Source organism: Erpetoichthys calabaricus, chromosome 18 (genome assembly GCF_900747795.2).
Source record: "Erpetoichthys calabaricus chromosome 18, fErpCal1.3, whole genome shotgun sequence".
In the NCBI taxonomy this organism is placed as follows: domain Eukaryota; kingdom Metazoa; phylum Chordata; class Cladistia; order Polypteriformes; family Polypteridae; genus Erpetoichthys; species Erpetoichthys calabaricus.
This window is the reverse complement of record NC_041411.2, coordinates 16,261,395-16,283,814: the sequence shown is the minus strand read 5'-3', so window position 1 is coordinate 16,283,814 and position 22,420 is coordinate 16,261,395. Positions and strand designations below refer to the sequence as shown.

At 37.2% G+C, this 22,420-nt stretch overlaps 1 protein-coding gene across 7 annotated transcripts in view; it reads left to right on the top strand.

Annotated features, from left to right (window-relative positions):
- git2a (G protein-coupled receptor kinase interacting ArfGAP 2a) overlaps positions 1 to 22,420 on the top strand; it is a 63,892-nt gene that overhangs the window by 2,195 nt on the left and 39,277 nt on the right. For all 7 annotated transcript variants that reach the window (XM_051921387.1, XM_051921386.1, XM_051921388.1 and 4 more), the window contains exons 2-11: positions 12,021 to 12,154; positions 12,671 to 12,783; positions 16,261 to 16,366; positions 17,582 to 17,668; positions 17,785 to 17,915; positions 18,244 to 18,338; positions 18,426 to 18,471; positions 18,958 to 19,009; positions 20,691 to 20,763; positions 21,217 to 21,314. In XM_051921387.1, the coding sequence (XP_051777347.1) occupies positions 12,021 to 12,154; positions 12,671 to 12,783; positions 16,261 to 16,366; positions 17,582 to 17,668; positions 17,785 to 17,915; positions 18,244 to 18,338; positions 18,426 to 18,471; positions 18,958 to 19,009; positions 20,691 to 20,763; positions 21,217 to 21,314 (935 nt within the window). The remainder of the gene's footprint in view (positions 1 to 12,020; positions 12,155 to 12,670; positions 12,784 to 16,260; positions 16,367 to 17,581; positions 17,669 to 17,784; positions 17,916 to 18,243; positions 18,339 to 18,425; positions 18,472 to 18,957; positions 19,010 to 20,690; positions 20,764 to 21,216; positions 21,315 to 22,420) is intronic.

Genomic DNA, 22,420 nt, shown 5'->3' with positions numbered 1-22,420 from the left:
CTGTTGAAAAGTGTCCAGATTTAATCATTCTTTCTTGGCTTTCAGGAACCGGGTGCCGCACATCCTAAAACTCTGTTTTTTAAATGTTCCAGCACATGGTTTGAATTGTAAAAATTTATAATGTTAGGTGAGGCTAAAACTAATCAATAGTTAATGTTACTGAATTGTAATTGTTGTACTCCATTCTTCAGCATTTCTTTTCTGCAGAAGGGTTGTCCTTACTGAAACAAAATGTGTGCATTTGCCTAGAATGTATTGAAAATGGCACTCATTCACTGAAACAAAATGTGTGCATTTGCCTAGAATGTATTGAAAATGGCACTCATTCACTGAAACAAAATGTGTGCATTTGCCTAGAATGTATTGAAAATGGCACTCATGTCATTAATGACTGAGTGCAAAATGCAAAATAGTTTATAGAACAAAGTACTGTAAATGGTAGCTCAGTGTCCAGCTGCAATCACTGAGTATGTAAGCTGTGATTTAACTGTATTGTAAACTTTAGTCTGTGAAGTATCATAGCACTGTGAAGTCTGAATAATTATTCACATTTATTATAGCAAAAGTAATGTAAAATTGTTGATTTTGTTGAAAATGTGCACAAACACCTTGTATTTGAATGTCAACACTAGTATTTTTTTTTTTTTTTGGAAAATGTTGAAATCATTGCTCTCCACATGCAGTAAATTGAACAGTTGAACATAAGATCTTTATGTAAAAGTTATGTGTGTCTGGAAGTAAAACATTTTTTTTAATGAAAAGAAACATGGCTGTCAGTGAGCATTTAGCCAAAACATTTCACAATGCCATAACTACCAAAGGCAGTGTGTTTTAGGGACACTCAATTTCTCAATGTTATATTTGGAAGTTTGGGACATTTGGCAGTTTTGAGACCATTTGTGCATTTTTTTCCCTTCCACCATATCTCTTTCACCTTTTAGAGGAATCTTTTACCCAAAAATGACATACTGTAGATACTCGCGTATAAGTCGAAAAATTTATGCCTTAAAATTCATTCAAAAAAACAGAATCGACTTATCCGCGGGGCAACACAGTTGTCCATAGAATTTGGGTAATGACATTGTACACTCAACGCTTCACAGTGTTAACTCACCTGTCATCTGCCGTTTCCCATGGTCTTTGAAATAATTATAAGCCAGCAATACTATTGCTAATTAGCTAGTTTTTTTCTAATTTCATTAAATAATTCTTTAAATTGTGAAATACTTGAATTTGAGCATTAGCTTTTGCAGGTTTTGGATAACAAACATACCATTAGCTGCCACGTGCAACCAGATTTGGAATCAAAAGAACCAAGGCAACGCACGCTATCAATGCAATGCAAGCGCAGCCCGCGATTCAAAAAATATCTCTGCCTACCTGTTTGTCTTGTCTGACAGCAGCTGAAAAGCAGCATCAGGAGAGAGCAGCCTGAAGTAGTCCAGCAGCGGGTGATCTGTCGTGTCCAACAGCAAGCCATGCTGTCTTGTGAAGTCTGGTAGGTGCATCGGCTGCGCGAATGCGTTCAGCTGGCGCAGCATTGGCTGGTGTCCGATCAGCTGATGCCGGCTTCTCACTCTCTTGCTTGATTCCTGATCACTGTCAATAAAATCCGATTCTGAAAAATCAGAGTCCGACTCAGCAATAATGTGCAAAACATTGTCTGCCGAGTGTTTTCTTTTCTGCACTCGCTTCACTCGCTTGTGACATATCGACGCCATCTTGCCTTTGTTTACATTTCGCAACTCACGCACACGCAAGGATTAGTTGCAGAGTCAACGAGTCTAGCATTTCTCCAAGCACAGAGGGGAATGCCTGTGACATGACAGTGAGTTTTGTCGCCATTAACAGCTGATTGTCGCACCCTATCTCTGATAGCTGTCAAGTTTTACCCTCGACTTATACGCGGGTCATAACACATTTCGTAATTTTCGGCTTAAACAATACACTCGACTTATCTGTGAGATCGACTGATATGCAAGTATCGAATGCCTGTGACATGAAAGTGAGTTTTGTCGCCATTAACAGTTGATTGTCGCCCTCTATCTCTGATAGCTGTCAAGTTTTACCCTCGACTTATACGTGGGTCATAACAAATTTTGTAATTTTCGGCTTAAACAATACACTCGACTTATCTGCGAGATCGACTAATATGCAAGTATCTATGGTAAATGTTTTATATTATACTCCACTCATGTAATTTGTTTTGGTGGCCAAGAAAAAAAATCTCATGTTTTCATGCAGAATGAAGAGAAAATGTTTGTGATATAATACAAACCAATGGTGATCAGTGCCTTACAATGGCAAATGATGCAAAAAGGAAAAAGACTTCAGCTGCAGGATGTTGGGCGACATCCATGCATACCACGATTTTCCCACCATTTAGCTATTGAGTGCAAGGATTTATTGTGAAATAGACATAAGTAGCATGTACCTACCTTCTCACAGGTGAGACTTGCGCAAGTGTTATGTATATTGGCGTACATTTTCAAAATTCGGATTTCTTATCTGATATGTATTTGGAAGTTTTAAAGCAAATAAAAGCATTCAGACGTTGATGCTTTCTGTATTGTCTACTATTTCATTTGTATGTACAAAGCTTTTGATTAGGCATGTAATGCTGTACTGTAGGGCACAATGATCTGGTTTCAATTTTTTGTTATTAGAAATTGTCTGCTCTAAAAATGTTTTTTGTTTTTTTTTTTTTTTTTTTTTTTTTAAAAAGTGAACTATTAATAGATGGATGCTCAGTGGTTTGCACAGCTCTCCTAACATATTTAGAGCCCTGAATTAGAATCTGAACTTGAGCACTTGCTTTTTTTTATTTCTTTTTTATTTTGATTTCCATACATGTGTCTGTTCAGTAAATTGGCCCTGTTTGAGTGAGTGACACTATGTGTGTCTGGATGTTCTATTTGATGAACTTTTAACAATTCAGGCTTGGTTCAGCATTGTGTCTGCTGCTGCCAGGATATGATTTGGTTACTTTACACCAGAACTGGATTAAGCTGGTTTGATAATGGATAGCTGTGTTATTGCATCAGGAAAGTTATAACTGAGAGTCTGCAAGGCCATCTTAATCACACATTTTAACTTTTTAGTAAACTGTACAGTTCAACTCTTTATAGGTCATGTGTGTTTTTGAGTCTGTAGTCAAATCTCAATTTTATTTGTGGTTGTCTGTTACTGGCCACTCTACACAGGCCTGACTTTTTACCGTTTGTCTGGTTCTTTATTTAGCAGTTCTGTTGGCTCTGATTACTGCCTGTCCATCTGTCATTATTCAACAGGTGGATATGGCCTTTTCTCACTATTCTGGGCTCAGAAGGTCACAGACTATAGATTTTAGCCACTTCAAAGAAAAGGGTTGTAGAAAGCTAAATTTATTAAAAAATAATGAGAGGAAGTGGCAGAGTCTGTTATTGGGTGTTTTGATTTATTCACTGTTTTGCTTTTTTGTTTTAAATGATATACAAAAGGTTCTTTCTTTCTTTCTTTCTTTCTTTCTTTCTTTCTTTCTTTCTTTCTTTATTTGATATTTTTTCTTTTAAAAATTCTGATGTTAAAAATATTTGACAAATACTTAATGTCTAGTTTGTTGTAAATGTGTTCTGGCTTTTCAATTTTGCATAAGCTACATGTGCAGAATTATCACAGGGTGCAAATTGTGTGCATTGTTACCATGTTTAACATGCAGACTGTTCTGTACTAGCAGGCCATGAGGATTCATTGCTGATAATGTTTAGTAAATGTCTCTTACTGTTTAACTGTCTTCAGGGAATGTTTTTTGCATTGTTTTAGTTAAATATTAAGTGGTATTCTATCAGAGGAAACCATGTCAGTCAAGACTTTAAATATCACAGTGCATTTGTTGCAAATCAGTCCTTGAATAGGGTTTTCATGTCGAGTTTTTGTATGATAACACAATTTTTACAAAGTAGCATATATTTTAAAATAGGTAGACATGTTTTGTGCACAAAACTAATTTAAAAATCCATCAATTAAACCTAGTTTATACTGTGCAGGGTCACAGGGAGGCTGGGGCCTATCACAGCAAGTGTAGGACTCAAGTCGGCAACAATGGCTGGACAGGGAGAATACACACACAGACACACACACAGATGGTCCGATTTAGTAGTGATAATCCACTTAACCTGCAGGTCCTTGGACTGTAGAGGGAAATTGGAGCATCTTATTTTTAAAATGTTTATATAGTGGGGTACAAACGAAGAGTCATTATACTTTATAATGCATTTGCCTAAAAATTTGATACGGCACAGTACATCATAACATTCTTTTGTTTAGACATGAGAATTAGTTAAATATTGCTAGAAATGTTCTTGTAAGGTTTAAATCGTTCCTTAAGGATTGACAGCAGTTTGTTGCTGTCAGTAAGTTTAGGTCTGACCCATCTTATTTGTTCCAGCATGCACATCAAGGATCAGTCCTTGGCCCTCTGCTCTTTATCATTATGTGCTTCCTCTCGGTGCCAATATTAGATGGCACAGTCTACAGTTTCATTGTTATGCTGATGATAAACAGATTTATTTACACACAGGGCTTATGCAAACATTACCTCCTCCTGCGTTGGTTGCCTGTTTGGCTGATATCAAGCACTGGTTGTCTGAAGACTTCTCGACTGCATAGTGATAAAACAGAGGCTTTAATTATTGCATCTCCATGCACTTTAAGAAAAATGGATAATGTTCCAGTAAAAATACTGGGCTTTATTACATCTTTATCTACACAGGTTAAAAATCTTGATGCTATTCTTGATCCAACACTCTCCTTTGATCCTTTCCTCCTTATGCAGATTTCAAGGTTGCATATGTTGCTCTCTGCAACTGAGACATATATTCCTGCTTTTGACACCTCGCAACTTGACTATTACAATACAGTGTTTTTTGGTATCCCTGCTCAGAGTCTAAACAAGCTGTCATATGTACAAAATTCAGCGGCAAGAGTGGCAACCCACTTAAAACCCTGGGTACATATTGTTCCTACACTTCTAAAATTGTATTGGCTACCTGTTTCCTTCCATATTCAATATAAACCTCTCCTTGTAGTTTTGAAGGCCTTTCATGGTCTAGCCTTACCTTACTTGTCTTCTTTCATTTGTCCATATATTCCATCACTTTCACTTTGTGCTTCTGACTCCTTGCTGTTAAATATTCCACTGTGTAGATTGCGCACTGTGAGTGATAGGCCTTTTAGTGTATCGGGGCCACAGTTATGGAATGCCCTGCTTTTGGATTCTGTACATGTACCTTTTTGTTTTTAAATCTAAACTTAAAAATAAGGCTGTACAACATTGGGGAAAAATTGCGATGAATGATAAATTTGATGATGATTCAATAACGATAAATTTGATAAATCAGATATTAAGGTTGTGCACTGTGCAGTATTGCTAGCTGTACAAGATGCCAATACAGACGATAAAGTAAGATTGTTAGCTGTATGTTTGTTAAAACAAAAAAATTAGTCAATATTGCAAAAAAGTAAAACATTTTACAAAAGTAATGTTGTAAATTATTCTGTGCCTATAACACTACATTTTAAATAAATACAACTATTAAATCAGATTGCAGCAAAACTTAATAATCTCAGCCTTGGGGTGCAATTGCCCACAACAGCACACAACAGTAAGTAGTGCACGTCAGGACTAGGGCAGATCGGGGGGGGGGGGGGGGGTTTAGAGGGTTGGGGGGAAGAAAAACTAACCTGACTATTGCTTGTTTTACCTTAGCTCAGGAATTTAGTTTGTTAGAAGTTCTGGCCTATGTTTGCTAGTACACTTTATATATTTGCCTATATGATTGCATAGCACTTGTGTTAAGTCACCCTAAAAGTCTCTGCCAAATGCAGTAAATATTAGTAGTGTAAGGCAAAACTGAATGGCAAACATATTAAGTCCATATTCTGTATCTAGCCAGTTCCATTTCTTAAATAAACACTTACTGATGGGAAGGTGCAGTCTTTATCCAAAACACTGGAGTCTAGGCTAGTCATTTACTTGAGTAGTTTTGATCATATTTTTGCATTATCTGTACTAAAACACTCTAGCCCATCTTCACAGAAACACCAGATAGCCATACATAGTCCCATAGCTATATATTCCCCATTGTGTTCTATGGGGATGTTGGACATCTGTAAAGCCGAGTGCCTTGTGTATAACGCCATGCGTAGAATTTACACTAAAACATGGCGTATGGACAAAACTGGAAATATGTGTACACATAAAAAAATTCAGATGCATAAAACTGTGCATAAGCCAAGTTCCACACACTTTCCCTTTGTAAATCCTTGTCAACGTGAATTTTAATGCACATGTATGCTCCTACAGTCCCACCCCAACTCCTCCATAAATTTTGAATATTTGAATATGCAAGTCAATATACATAGCCCCTTCCATTCAGTGTTTTATTAATAGACAATGGCAAATGGACGTGGAAAAAAGAATTTTAGTAAATGCAAAGTGGAAGCAAGGAAAAACATACTATTTGTTCTTAAGTAGTGGTATAAGCAACAACATGAAATTGATGGAGTGATACAGTGTGGCAAAGACACTTTAAAGTTCAGGAGTCGCATAGTGCCCGAAATAAAAAAAGAAGTGGTCAAATATCAAAGTCAATGTGAAAAGGCGAGTTGCAGACCACTGTCTGTTTATTCTGTCTCGGACAATATTACAAAAACTGACCCCAAGGACGTGACTCCAGGTGATGATGGTGCTGCTGTGCCAAGCATGTCTATGGGCACTGGCTGCTCACACACCTCTGCCTTGGAAACTGCTGAGCGACCATCTGGCTGTGTGCAGATGGACGCTGTTCTGGAGTTACCAAATGTAATAGTGGATGGTGCAAGAGATGTGGCCACTGAACTAAGGAATATAAGGGCTATACTATGTGATATTGACCACAAATTAAATAAAATTGGTTAAAAAATAAATGCAGCATCTTATTACCTTTTTTGCATTCTGCTAAATACATTCAAATGAAGTTGTCATGCTGTCCAATCTGGCTAATCATTTAGTGGGTTATGGTCAGGTTCATCATACCACATCTCTTTGGGTACAGGCAAGCCACGATTGTGTGCCACATTATGCAGCATGCTACATGCTTGCACAATGTGACACACTTTCTGTGGACTATAGAGCAGCACATTGAGTGGAAATGTTTTCTATTTACATAAGCAAATTCATTCTCTGAATCGCCTTTATAGTGTAGCGATGGCACTGAGCACCACAACGGATAGATTGTCTGCTCTTTACATGGCTCTTTGAGGTGACTCACAATGCTTAAAAGGAATGCTTGCCTTTGGCTGCAGTAGTTGGAAAAAGCCCCTGCAACTGTACAGAGTTGATGTTTTTATAGGCCCTCCTGCTATAGATGATGTAATGCCCGCTTATCCTTTTGGTGATTCATCCCTGGCTGATGTAACTTGTCCAGCGCCATTGCAATAGCAATGTGCATGCAAATGACTGCTCCGATTACATCTGGAAAACTGGACTTTGCTGCGAATTGTGCTTTGATGTTTACCAGTTCAACCACAGTGTAAGGAAATGTTCTATATCTGGATGATAAGTGGATAATACCATCCCATACAGCTGGCATGGCGTGACTTAGTGATGATTGTGAAATATCCAAACAGTCGGCAAGTTCACATTGAAAACCTCGTGTGGCTAAAAACCCGAGTGTGGACAGAACTTGCAAAGGAGCAGGTAGAGCTCAGTTCCAAAAAGTCTTCCTTTAAAGCCGGCACCAGTTCAGCACATAGCTCCAAGAGGATAGCTCTTGGAAATCTAAAACGACTAAGAAGCCAGTCATCATCGCCTATAAATGTGTGCTCTTTTCTCATTCTTCAATTTGCGATGTCTTCTAACAATGCTATAGCAGCTGTATAGTTGAAATAGTTCGGCCATTCTGTACACTATTATATTGTTACAGAATGATTCCAATCAAGTGAACAAAATTTGTAAACGATATGAAATTAATAGTGGTGTGTTTCATAAATCCTGCATCATGGATGCAAATCTAAAAAAGAAGGGGAAACTGAGTAGAAACGTGCATACACGCTGTGTGAGGCTGCCATGAAAATGTGTATGGCACCTTATGCATCTTAACATGAGCATGGACACGGTTGTATGCAATATTTTTGTAGGTACACGCTATTAGTATGTGAGGCCCATCTCTTTAATTCAAAGTCACAGTTAATGAAGTGAATTGTCAGGCTTATGTAGGGCTTTGTTGTTCTACTTGACCAAAGTCTGGTTGTGCATGTGAAAAATTCCACGTCTATTAGCTCTTCTAGCACCTGTTTGTAACCCTGCTCATACATCTTCCAAGTTGGTGACTTGAGGAAAAATGCATTTTCTTTTTTTTTTTTTGTCTTTACACAGTGCTATCAGCGCACGCTCCCAACCAACTCAGCAGGTAGTGTGAGTAATGACCTGCGTTATTTCTTTTGACATCCGGACTTGTACAGTAACGCACATTCAAAACAACTGCTTTAGACGTGGTTCAGATTTTTTCTTCAGCCTGGCCATGCTGCTTGCACATTTTTGTGAACAATACAGCTTTTTATGACTGTGTTTCAAATGGTGGAACGGGTTTGTTGTGTTTCCTCTCAAAGAAGCAAAATTTGCTTTACGTGATTTACAAAATACCTGAGTTTGTAAATGGACTTCACATTTAAAGCCAAAGTACTGCCATGAGACAAGTTTCCTATCTTGTTTGGGGAGCACATCTTCTGCTTTTAAGCCAGAATTTTCAGTCTTGGCTATATACATGCTGTTGCTGCCTTTGCCAATAAACAAGATGACGTACACTAACCTGCTGTTGTGCCTCTTACGCATATGACGTGTGGGCAGCATGAAAGAGTCTCTGCTCTCCGCCTTTTAGTTTGTATTTCAGTTGCATGCCTAATTCAATTGCAGCTTAAGTTTATTGCAGCAATAGGTTTACTTCAGAAGACTTATCACAATAACAGTAAAAATACAATTAATCATTCAGTAATACTTAAAATGAAAACTTTTTAATATACATTTTTGTTTTTCTTGTTAATTATGTTTGTGTATTGGACTGTTTGATGTTATGTATATTGTTGTACAGTGTCCTTGGATACCTTGAAAGGTGCTCTTAAATAAATTCTATTAAATTGTAAAACAAGGGAGGAGGCTATTTAAGGCTGCTTGGTGCCGTAAATCTGTACATTTGGCACACATGTGCCCTGAAGCTCAGTTTCTAACTGTAAATATTTGTTTTATATAGTGTCTTTCTATAACAAACACTACCCCAAGGCATTTTACAATTGCAATGGCATCGAATGATTTTTCACTTTGCAACAGACCAGTTATATGACTTTCTCAGCCTTATACAGTGTGTCAGTGGTAGGGTCTGATCTGAAAGGGCCACCAGGTTTAAAGTGAAGAATCATAACCACTACTCTACACATCTTGCCAGGCTGCATTAACTGTTGATCCCAAATAAGATAGTGTACTGTAGGTTTTAAAGTTATTTGGAAGAGAGTATGCTGCGCACAATGAAAATAAGTGATAAATCTGTATTTGTGTAGCAGCAGCAAGTAAACTAGCATTTTTTTTAAATAGATTTGGCAAATTAGATGACATGAAATTTATTGCTAATGTCTTAGTCTTTTTTGTTGTGACAGATCTTTTATAGCACACATAATATAAGAAAGTATTTCTTTCCTTTTGGCATTTAATTAGCACAAGTTTTTGTATTGTGAATTTGCCTGTTTTTATGGATCTACAGGTATGGTCCATGTGCTCAAATGCTCTGAAATATGACGGTTGTAGTTTCTAAACATTATAAGGTAGGAGTGCAGATTGTAAGGAGGAAAAGCACTTTCTATTCCTCTTTTCTCATCTCTGTGTTAATTAAATTCTACGTGAAGTGAAAATTAAAAGCTGACTTTGTTTCAGCTGAGAGGTTTACAGCGTACTGAAAAAAACAAACAAATCCTGTTTGTTTCTTCAAAATGAAAGTGGTAATATTTTTAGTGTATTGTTTTTCTTAACATCCCAGCCTATTGCTCTTTAGTGGGATTGATGTATAGGGGAGTTGCCTGCTTTTTTCGATTCATGTTCTCACAAATGTTATATGGCAGTGCCCATTGAATAAATACTATATGTATCAATGTTCTTATCCATGAATTAGGGGGAAAGATATGACTAAAGTACAAGCAATGAGCAATGCCTTATTTTTTTAATGGCCAAAGCTGACAAACAGTAGCACAGTGTGAAATATATCTTTGTTATCCTCCAGTTTAAGGATTGATAAATTTAACTACCAGTTTAACTCACCACTTCTTCAAAGTTTAACTCTTGGAATTCTAAGTAGACACTCATTTGAAGATCTAAGGTTACGATTTGGAGTTTAAGGTGTAAGATATTCTGAACTATAAGATGGAGCGAGATTATTTAAGGCTTTGTAAACCATCAGCAGTATTTTAAAGTCAATTCTAAATGGTACAGGTAACCAATGTAGTGACATCAAAACTCGCCCAAAGAGAAAAGAACAAATTACTAATTAAAGAGTCCCGCTGTACTACCCCATCTCATTTTAATTAAAAGAAGAGGAGTTTAGCAGAGACACTGGCAGGAGCTCAGCAGACTTATTTTAGAATAACATAAATAATAATAAGTTTTATTTATGTAGTGCCTTTCATACACTCAAGGACACTTTACAATTCAATACACACATTAACAAGACAGTAGAAATTACATACATGAAAAAGAATAATACTCAGTGAAAAGATGTATTTTTAACAGAAGTTTGAAATTTAATAATAGATTTTTCCTCATGAAGGCTGAGAGGGAGAGAATTCCAAATTTTAGGGGCTATCACTCTGAAAGCTCTGCCACCCATAGTTACTAACCTGTATTTAGGTACAGTGAGTAACTTAGCATCCGATGATCGTAATGCAGGAGTGTAAGGAAGCAGCAGCTCCAACAGATAATGAGGGGCTAACCCATGAAGGGTTTTAAAGGTGAGAAGAATAATTTTATATATGATTCTTGAAGAAACTGCCAGAGTCCAAGGAGCTCTACACAGTTCCAGGCAATGGAAATTTGATTTTCTCTAGTTATAAATGATTTAAAAAATTATTTTCCTATTGAGTTATGGAAGGTTAGTTAGGATTCTTCCGCTTAAGTAGAATAAGTCAGTGTGCAAACGATATAATGCAGGAAATAGTGGTATTTTACCACTGATTGTTTTCATAAAGTATCTTTAAACTTTTTACAAACGTCATTTTATGCATTAATGTGTGGTCCTTTGTAATTCTCTCCCTTGCCCGCTGACTGCTTTGTGGTCTGCTATAGCGCTTTAAATTGAAAATAAATAATAATAATGATGACAGTTGGAGGTGGTGTTGATTTTTGCCCTCAATGTGAGAGGAAGCTTAGGCCCTGCAAAATATTGTGCTGTGAAGGTGCTGGTAACTTCCTTAGCAGTATCCATATATAGAAATGTGCAGCAACATTTCCCTTTTCTTCGACACTGGTCTGATTGTGTGCCTGTTAGCATAGTATTATTAGCCAGCTCATTGTATGTAGTAGATTTATTGCAGTATGTACCAAAATTTAGTAACCAATTTAAATGAAAGCGTGCCATTGTGCATATTGCTCTTTTTCAAGCCTTGTAAAATGATCTGTCTGCCAGTGTCCCATTTTCTGAAGTACTGTATAGGGAAAGTTACATCCCATTTCTTTACAATCCTGGTATATACAGTATATTCACCACTTGAAATTGCATTCTAAAGTGAAACTTTTTTATGCATTTTAAAAATAACTGGCTAGCTCTTGCATTTTACAATGTCCCATTGTGGGGGGTGGGGGAGGTATAAGTTTTCAAGCCAAAAAAAGTTATTGAGTATTGATCTATTTCAGTTTCTAACTTTTTAGAGCTTTCCACTCATTGGCCAGTTTAATGGCTTGTTCCTTTTCTTTTCTGTATTGTCATAAATAAGTATGTTTATCATTTCTCTTCCTGTTGTTTCAGATCCGCACTGGGCCTCTGTTAACCGAGGCGTTCTTCTCTGTGATGATTGCTGTAGTGTACACCGCAGTCTGGGACGACACAGTTCACAAGTTAGACATTTAACACACACAGCATGGCCTTCAGCACAGCTGCAGGTAAAGGGTCTTTTGCTTTAGTTAATCAAAATATTTTTTGTGTGCAGCTATCCAATACAATAACTTTTAGTGGTTTAACTGTGCATTTAAGATGCTTTAGTACTAGGGTGTTGTACCGTGTTAGCCATTACGAATGTAGAGAAAAGCCAAGCAAAATGATACCTTTTATTGGCTAACTAAAAAAGATTACAATATGCAAGCTTTCAAGGCAACTCAGGCCCCTTCTTCAGGCAAGATGTAATCTTGGGGCCTGAGTTGCCTCGAAAGCTTGCATATTGTAATCTTTTTAGTTAACCAATAAAAGGTGTAATTTTGCTTGGCTTTTCTCTACAATAAGATGTTTTAGAAAGCTTTCTTAGCATAGAATGTAGAAGTGGACTTTGTAAACTACATCTTTAAGTGCTGTATTTTTTTTTTGGATCTTTTAGCCACACTGAATGGCCATCAGTAGTGTACAGTAATCTGTCAAGGGTATACTATTATGTTTTTTGCCTACATACTTTATTCTTTCTACAGATGGTGCAAACATTGTATAGCAATGGTGCCAATTCAATATGGGAACACTCCCTCTTGGATCCTGCATCATTAATGAGTGGCAAGCGCAAAGCTAACACCCAGGACAAGCTGCAGTGAGTATTACTCCTTTTCAGGCTAATCTTTATGCAAGTAAGAATTTCAGTGTACCCTGTCCATGTGACAATAATGAACCCTAATATACCGTGATGCTAAAACTATCACTTTAGATTGGTCACACAGCCAGTCCTATGAAATGAAATTAACATTCATTACAGTAATCAACATAAATGCATTTTAATCTTTGTGTCATTTCATCAACCATTATCTATTTTTCCAAAATGAAGTTGGTGCCATTCAAAGTACCCAAATGCCACCCCTCCAACTTGACTCTGTACCAGTCATACAATACTGTGCAAAAGTTTTAGGCAGGTGTGAAAAAATGCTGTAAACAAAGAATGCTTTCAAAAATGGAAGTGTTAATCATTTATTTTCATCAATCAACAAAATGCAGTGAATGAACAAAAGAGAAATCTAAATCAAATCAATATTTGGTGTGACCACCCTTTGCCTTCAAAACAGCATCAGTTCTTCTAGGTACACTTACACACAGTTTTTGAAGGAACTCGGCTGGTAGGTTGTTCCAAACATCTTGGAGAACTAACCACAGATCTTCTGTGGATGTAGGCTTCCTCACATCCTTCTGTCTCTTCATGTAATCCCAGACACACTCGATGATGTTGAGATCCGGGCTCTGTGGAGGCCATACCATCACTTCCAGGACTTCTTGTTCTTCTTTACGCTGAAGATAGTTCTTAATGACTTTGGCTGTATGTTTGGGGTCGTTGTCCTGCTGCAGAATAAATTTGGGGCCAATCATATGCCTCCCTGATGGTATTGCATGATGGATAAGTATCTGCCTGTATTTCTCAGCATTGAGAACACCATTAATCCTGACCAAATCTCCAACTCCATTTGCAGAAATGCAGCCCCAAACATTCAAGGAACTTCTACCATGCTTCACTGTTGCCTGCAGACACTCATTATTGTACCGCTCTCCTGCCCTTCGACGAACAAACTGCCTTCTGCTACAGCCAAATATTTCAAATTTTGACTCATCAGTCCAGAGCACCTGCTGCCATTTTTCTGCACCCCAGTTCCTGTGTTTTTATGCATACTTTAGTCGCTTGGCCTTGTTTCCACGTCGGAGGTATGGCTTTTTGGCTGCAACTCTTCCATGAAGACCACTTCTGGCCAGACTTCTCCGGACAGTAGATAGGTGTACCTGGGTCCCACTGGTTTCTGCCAGTTCTGAGCTGATGGCACTGCTGGACATCTTCCGATTTCGAAGGGTAATGAGCTTGATGTGTCTTTCATCTGCTGCACTAAGTTTCCTTGGCTGACCACTGCATCTACGGTCCTCAGCGTTGCCCGTTTCTTTGTGCTTCTTCAAAAGAGCTTGAACAGCACATCTTGAAACCCCAGTCTGCTTTGAAATCTTTGTCTGGGAGAAACCTTGCTGATGCAGTAGAACTACCTTGTGTCTTGTTGCTGTGCTCAATCTTGCCATGACATGAAACTGTCTTCCACAACCTCACCTTGGTAGCAGAGTTTGGCTGTTCCTCACCCAGTTTGAAGCCTCCTACACAGCTGTTTCTGTTTCAGTTAATGACTGTGTTTCAACCTACATGTGACATTGATGATCATTAGCACCTGTTTGGTATAATTGGTTGATCAGACACCTGACTATAATCCTACAAAATCCCTGACTTTGTGCAAGTGTACCTAGAAGAATTGATGCTGGTTTGAAGGCAAAAGGTAGTAACACTAAATATTGATTTGATTTAGATTTTTCCTTTGTTCGCTCACTTTACATTTTGTAAATTGATAACAATAAGCAATCATTATTTATATTTCTGAAAGCATTACTGAAGGTTTTTAATGACATCCTTTTGGCAACAGACTCCGGGGATTATGTGATTTTAGTTCTGCTCGATTTAACAGCTGCTTTTGATACTATAGATCATAGTATTTTATTATCTCGTCTGGAGCATTGTGTGGGCATTCGTGGTACTGCCTTGGCGTGGTTTAAATCGTACTTGACTCCAAGAACTTTTTCAGTGAGGCTAGATGAATTTAGATCCTCCTCTGCTTCACTATCATGTGGGGTTCCGCAAGGCTCCATACTTGGTCCTCTGCTATTTTCTTTGTATCTCCTTCTTCTTGGCTCTATTCTTAGAAAGCATAAAATTGCTTTCCATTGTTATGCAGACGATACTCAGGTTTATGTACCCCTCAAACGCAAGGATGCTTACTCCATACAAATTTTGGTTATGTGCCTAGAAGAGGTGAAAGCTTGGATGGCAGTGAACTTCTTAAATTTTAATGAAAATAAAACAGAGGTTATAGTTTTTGGTCCTGGGTCCTGCTGTGGATTTGGGTCCCCTAGCACAATGTGGTACACGTGTTATTACAAATTTGGGTTTTAGGATAGATGAGGATTTTAGACTGGACGGTCAGATCAGCGCGGTGGTGAAATCTTGTTTTTTTCAGCTAAGACGTTTGGCAAAGATAAAAAACATTCTTTCCAAAGATCAATTTACAACAGTAATCCATGCCTTTATTACAATCTGGTTGGACTATTGTAATTCGTTGTATGTTGGTGTTAGCCAGTCCACCCTGTCTCGGCTCCAGCTGGTGCAAAATGCTGCTGCACGCCTTTTAACTGGCACGCGAAAGAATGAGCACATTACACCTGTATTATCCTCACTGCACTGGCTGCCCGTTCAGCTTAGAGTTCATTTTAAAATTCTTTTATTTGTTTTTAAGTCCTTAAATGGGCTTGCTCCGCCCTACCTCGCTGAGATGCTGCATATGCACTCTCCTTCCCGCTCACTCAGATCAGCTGGTCAGCTGCTTCTGGATGTGCCTAGGACTCAGCGAAAGCTCAGGGGGGATAGGGCTTTTTCCATTGTGGCTCCAAGGCTCTGGAATTCACTGCCGATCCACATTAGATAGGCCTCCTCACTGCCCATTTTTAAGTCTGCTCTTAAGACTTACCTTTTTGGTTTGGCGTTTGATCCTGTGTGAGCAGTTGATTTTACTCTGTTTTAACTCTGTTTAGTTGTGTTTACTATGTTTTAATTAGTTTCATTTATTGTATTTTATTTACTTATTTATTATTTTGTTTTTGTTTAAAATTTATTTTAGCCTATGTTCAGCACTTTGGTCAGCGGCTGTTGTATGTAAAGTGCTTTATAAATAAAGTTGACTTGACTTGACATTCTTTGTTTACAGCATTCTTTCACACCTGCCTGAAACTTTTGCACAGTACTGTATTTGGCTTATTGTTGTGTACCTGCCTTTTCACAACGTGCAGAGCAGCACTGACTATATACCAAGTGCTCTTCATAAGCCCTCTTTTATGCAAAATATAAACTATACCTTTGTATTTAAAATGAACGGGCTGCAAGTTGGCCAGTAGGTTGTTATGACCCTTTTAAGGAGAAAAAGATTTTTTTTTTTTTGGGCAAACTTTGATTGTGATGTAAAGGATTTCTAATAACTTGAGTTACTTTTTATTTCTGTTGAAGCCCAGGGAAAGCCGAGTTTATCCGAGCCAAGTACCAGATGCTGGCATATGTACATCGTATGCCGTGCCGAGAAGATGACAGTATTACTGCCAAGGACCTTAGCAAGGTTAGAGTCTGACGCCACACAATATGTTTTGCAGTTTTGTGGTATTAAAGTTTGTTATACTGCCTATGTCTTGCTGGATGATTTTATCTAGGAATACTTAAAAGAAAAAGTTAATTACTTTTCCATTGAGGCAATGATTAATTCCATACTAATGTTGAAAACCAAAATTCTGTTTTTAATTATAGGGATTATTTATTGTCTCATCGATGCAGATAATCTGTGTTACATGTTTACTAGCCCTAATTTATTATCTATATGGTTACAATAATTATAGCCTTATGTAGGTAGTATATTTATTTTGGGCAGACATCTGGTTAATTGTATATTTTAAACCTAATGTTTGTGTACCATGAGTATGTGTAGCAGGCACATCTGTTGTGTGCATGAATTTGTTTTGTAGCAAAGTGCTTTATTAATATCAAATTAAATGTAATCTTTTTTGTTTGCAGCAGTTTATTTGAAGCAGTTTCACAATTTTGAATCAAATGTTTTTGCCGCTGTCACTGAGGGAGAGGATTTTTTTAAATGAACGTGCCCCGTATTTTCAGTCCACTAAGGTGGTGGAAGTTGAATAGCTTGACACACAAAGGTGTCTGGATCTAAGCCTATGATGCCCACATCATAAATATATCTTCAGCATCAAATGACTTTTTCACCTCTGTTTTAGACTTGGCCTATCTTATTTTTGGTTTTGTTTGTTCCAGCATTTTTTGGACTTAGAACATTTTTTTTCTGTTGGTGGTACTTCTTGTTATCTTTTCATCTGGTTGTTTAAAATGTAGTAAACCTCTATTTTATAATAAAGGCCATCCAGGTTTTGTCTATAGTTTCAAAGCAACTGTAATTCCCCTTTTTGCATTTGTAGTACAAATGGTATTAAGTCCCACTTTAGTTAATTTTCACTGTTTTTTACAATATATTTCATAAACATCAGCTTATCTCCATATTTGTTAGTTTTAGAAGGTTTGTAATCTCCTTTCATGGATGGGAGGTAATTCAAACTTTTTGAACTCACCATATTGAGATAATCATCCCAAAGGTAGATCAGTTCTGACTGAGATCATTGGCTTTGTTATTCTAGCTTCAGATACATTAACGATTTTAGATTTCCTAAGGTCTTAAAACAATCATTGTTACATTGATGAGCATCTTCATATTTGTTGATTTGTTGAAAAATACATTATTAAAAAAACAGAATGACTCTTTTTTTCTCAGCAACTTCATTCAAGTGTGAGGACTGGAAATTTGGAAACCTGTTTACGGTTGCTTTCAATGGGAGCCCAGGCCAACTTCTTTCATCCAGTAGGTTGAGACTATTACATTTCAAGGATAGATTAATCACAGACTTAACATTTCTTTTTGGTATTTATGAATATCGTGCCATTAACCGACATTTTATGTACTTTTTTATTGCTTAGGAGAAAGGAAACACACCTCTTCATGTTGCCGCAAAAGCTGGACAAATCTTTCAAGCAGAGCTGCTAGCTGTGTATGGTGCTGATCCAGGAGCATTAGATGCTAGTGGCAAAACCCCAATTGAATGTGCAAGGTATATTTTTATGTATTTTTTTAAATACAACAGTGTTCTTACAACAGTCTGTTTTATACCAATATAAATATTTATGATTTACTAAAAATATAAATTGCAAATATCTTCCACTTTTAATATACACTTTTTTTTTTTAACCTGAAAAGCTCACAGCCTTGCTGTATCTATTTGCTAAATACTGTATGTAGGTTTGATGATTGTGTTGTGATTATTTATTATGGTTTGATTGCATATGTTTAGGTGCATAGTAAGTGCATACGTGTGTACTGCTGTCAAACATTGTCGGAGTAGTAGAGTTTTATTTGTTTGTTTGTTTATCATTATTTAGGCAGTCTGGCCATCATGACTTGGCAGACCGTTTGGTTGAAATACAGTATGAGCTCACAGACAGGCTAGCTTTCTATCTCTGTGGAAGAAAACCTGGTAAGAAGAAAATTATTTTAGATATCGAAAAACCTGTTCTGTAATGCATGTTTCTTTGGTTTATAACTTTTTTCTTTATCCCTTAAGATCATAAAAAAGAACAGCACTTTATAATTCCCCACATGGCAGACAGGTAAGTTGATGCACAGCATACAGAGCCTAAATGGGTACGAATTATTTTTTTAATTTATTTTTTTCTTTTCTTCAATGCATCATTTTACGCTTATTTTAAAATGTTCTAATTTTAGGCTGATAAGAGGCCGTTCATCTTTATTTTGGGTTTATAATTGTGTACCATTTATATTTTACTTGAATTTTGATTTAACTGCTAATTTATATTTTGCATGTTTTAATCAATTCTTGTGAAAAGTTAAGTTTTAACTGGAACATGGACCAGTTATTCTCACTCATGCAGCTTCTTAAAATTAAACATGTACAATTCCCAGGGTTGGGTATCTTTTAGTTTTGATTATTTTCTTTCAAAGAGTTTTCCTTCTCACATTTTCTTCTTTTTATGCATCTGTTTTTGGATAAGGCACACGTAAGTATCCTTCTTTGTTATCTGGTTCATGTATTTAATTAAGATGCATAAATATAAATGTTGTTTTATACCTTGCAGTAGCCTTGATTTGTCTGAGCTGGCCAGAGCTGCAAAGAAGAAGCTTCAGTCCGTAAGTGTTTTACTTGGAGGCTGAAATAATTAGAAATCCTATTTACAAATCTGTTAGTATCACAGATCACTTAAGATATAAATAAACAAAACATCTTTATTAAATAGAATGTTTGTTTCTATTTTCTATATCAGTGAAGGTATTTATCAGGTAAAAACTAGATTGACAACATTTCTGTTTGAAACGTGAATAATGTGCAGATTTTAAGAATAAGAAATTATCTTTAAGTCAAAAAGGTGTTTTTTTGTTATACTTGTTATGAGGACACACAAATGTTCTGTATTCATAACCTTCACTCCCACAAAATATACCACTCTAATATGAAAAATACAGATGACTGCATCCAAATGTTGCACTGCAGTTTTAAAAATTTAAATAAGGACAATCCAAGCCATGTTCAATTATGTATTTTAATCACTTTATTTTTTTAATGCTTTATGACTTTTTGTATTGTTTGAGGTGAGGTGGGACTATCTGTAATGGCCACTGCTTCTCAGAAAATCAAATCCAGAATTCAAATTTATATTTGAGACGATAATTCAGTGTATTTGCTCCTGTTCTTATTTTAAATAGAAAGCACTTTTAACATGTTTTCACTTGGACTGGGTTACTGTCACTGACGAGGCACTATGTAGTTCTTAACACTGTATAAAGTGATGTTGCTCACTTTGCAAGAGTTTGTTAAGTGAAGCATTTGGTAAAAGTATGCTGAGTAACCCAGCTGTCAGCTGCACTCGAGGCATGTTTCTCAAGCTAGCTGAGCACTTTTAGCTATAATTGAGAAGCTGTGCTTTACTCATGCCCACCACATGACAATCAAATATTTCATACTGTGCAGTGTATTTTCTAACTCATTTATCCAGTTAATGGTTGTGGAAAACAACAGCTGGTGGCTGTCTCAACAGCACTGTCCAAAAGTCATGAACCACCCTGTATGTCAAGATGGCTCATCACTAGGCTTACTCACATTGGCACAGCAGTAGCCGCAGTTGAATATTGAAAGTTTCCAATTTAGACTACTTGGAAGAATAAATGTGCAAACTCTGTACTCACAGTACCTGACCTAATATTTGATCCCAGAATTCAGAAATGCTAACTTCTGTTACATTGTCACAAAACTCAGTGTAATAGATGTAGGTAGTACCTCAGTCCTCATGTCTGTAAAGACGTGGTTGTGTATAGTGTGTTGCAGCTAAAAAAAACTTTTCTTGGGGAAAGGCAACAAGCATTATAAGTCCTTCAATATATCAAAGAGAAACTAAATATTTAGCCGTCATGGCCTTGCTGTACCACACAGCCCTAAGTCTATAATGCCATGGGTCTTCATTTAATTTGCACATTTCAAATTTGTACTCCTCGCTCCATAAGATTTTATGTCATTGATTCACTTAATGCTTTGTGGTCTTTTGCATGTAACAATCTCTCTTGCTTATTGCCTTTTCCCAAGAATGGTTTCTTAGCTGCAAAACGCCATACACGACCATGTCTTTACAAATATGAGGACTTAGGAATTCCTACTATTACAGTGAGTTTTGTGACTTGTTCAGGAAAGTGTGTAAATATGAATTCATATTTTAAACCCACACTTTCAAGTATGGTTAATTTTCCCCATTTTGCTTAAAGTATAAGTCATCTGAACAAAAGGTTAACTATTGTGATCTTCCTTTGGATTGTGTTGTAGCTCAGTAACCATTTGTTTGAAGAACTTGCCATGGATGTGTATGATGAAGTAGACAGAAGGGAAACTGATGCAGGTTAGTACATTTGTAAAACAAAGATATAATGCAGCTGGATAATATATTGTACGAAATGCAGTGTTTTGTGTGTGTGTACCTTTTTAACAGAATGAAAAAAATCTTAGTTGACAGTGTTGTGGAGAAAAACATCTTGAGAAAAAACTACATAGATAGTCATAGTACACTTTATTACACAGTATAGAAAACCATTGCAGAGCACATAAAGCCTGTCTGAGTTCAATGAAGTGAGCCTCATATTTATTATAATTTGTATCTCAGAATATCCTCGCTTCACACTGTTTCTTAACATTTGCTTCAAGTTGAATTTTGTATTCTCAACTCTTAATTTCTGTTTATGAATATGTCATTTAAAATGCACACAATCTAATTGTTTAATATTAATACTGTGTTTGATGGGCTTCTAATTTTATGTGCACAATTTTTGATGAGGTAACATCTTTTATTTTGCAGTTTGGCTAGCAACACAGAACCATAGTACACTTGTCACTGAAACAACACTTGTTCCATTCCTTCCAGTGAATCCAGAATACTCCTCCACAAGGAACCAGGTATGCACTTTCAGCACTGTTTGTAGTTGTGGTCACCATGCTAGAGAAAAGACATAACAGCACTTGAAGCTGTGCAGAGGAAAGCAACCAAATATCTAAAGGGCTTGGTGTAATCTTATAGATTACATAACATAAAGCTTATTTCACCTGAGCAAAGAAAGGTTCAAAGTAACCCAATACAGTTCTTCAAAATTCTCAGAGGCATCGAAAAATATGATCCACCAGAATTTTATCAATGAATCACACACTCAAAGACACCAATGAAAACTAAAAAAAAGTGTGAATTATATGTAGTGACTTTGGCAAGGATACTACTTCCAGGTAATAGGAGCATGGAAGTACAAGGTTATTAATTTAGATGGGCAAAAATTTAGATGGGTGTTACACAAGGCTGCGCCGCAAGATGGCTGCACCGACGAGAGCTCCGAGTCATCTCAGCAAAAAGTTATTATTTATTTTCTTATTACTCACTCTCTTTGTGCGTACTACTTTATCACACTTTCAGTATGACCGGCAAACACTATTGGAATTACATTCATCAGCCAGTTTGGATTTTACAACAATTTTTGATATCGCGGACACTGTACTGCCTGGAGTCTTTTGGTCACTCGCGTGACGCCGAAGGAAAACAAAGAGGGGGAAGCGCGCCAGAGTTCTGTGCCAAACCCGACAGAGAAACAACAAGCCTCCTCTGCCTAGCATCCTTCTCGCTAACGTTCAGTCTCTGGACAACAAATTAGATGAGCTGCGCGCATGGATAAAGCACCAAAAAGACATCACGAACTGCTGCGTTTTGGCGTTCACAGAGACGTAGTTGGAGCCCAGCGTACCCGCCTGCGCAGTCACACCAGACGGGTTCACAGTTTATCAGGGAAACAGAACGAAGGACTCGGGCAACTCAAGGGGAGGGGGTGTGTGCTTTATGGTTAACTCTTCGTGGGCTACGGATGTGGGTCTTAAAAACGCACTGCTCACCGGTTCTCGAGCTGCTGACCATTAAAATTAGACCCTTTTACCTCCCGAGGGAGTTCAGTTCAGTTCTCCTTTCAGTAGTTTACATCCCCCCACAAGCTGATAAAGCTTCGGCTATTGATGAACTGTATGAT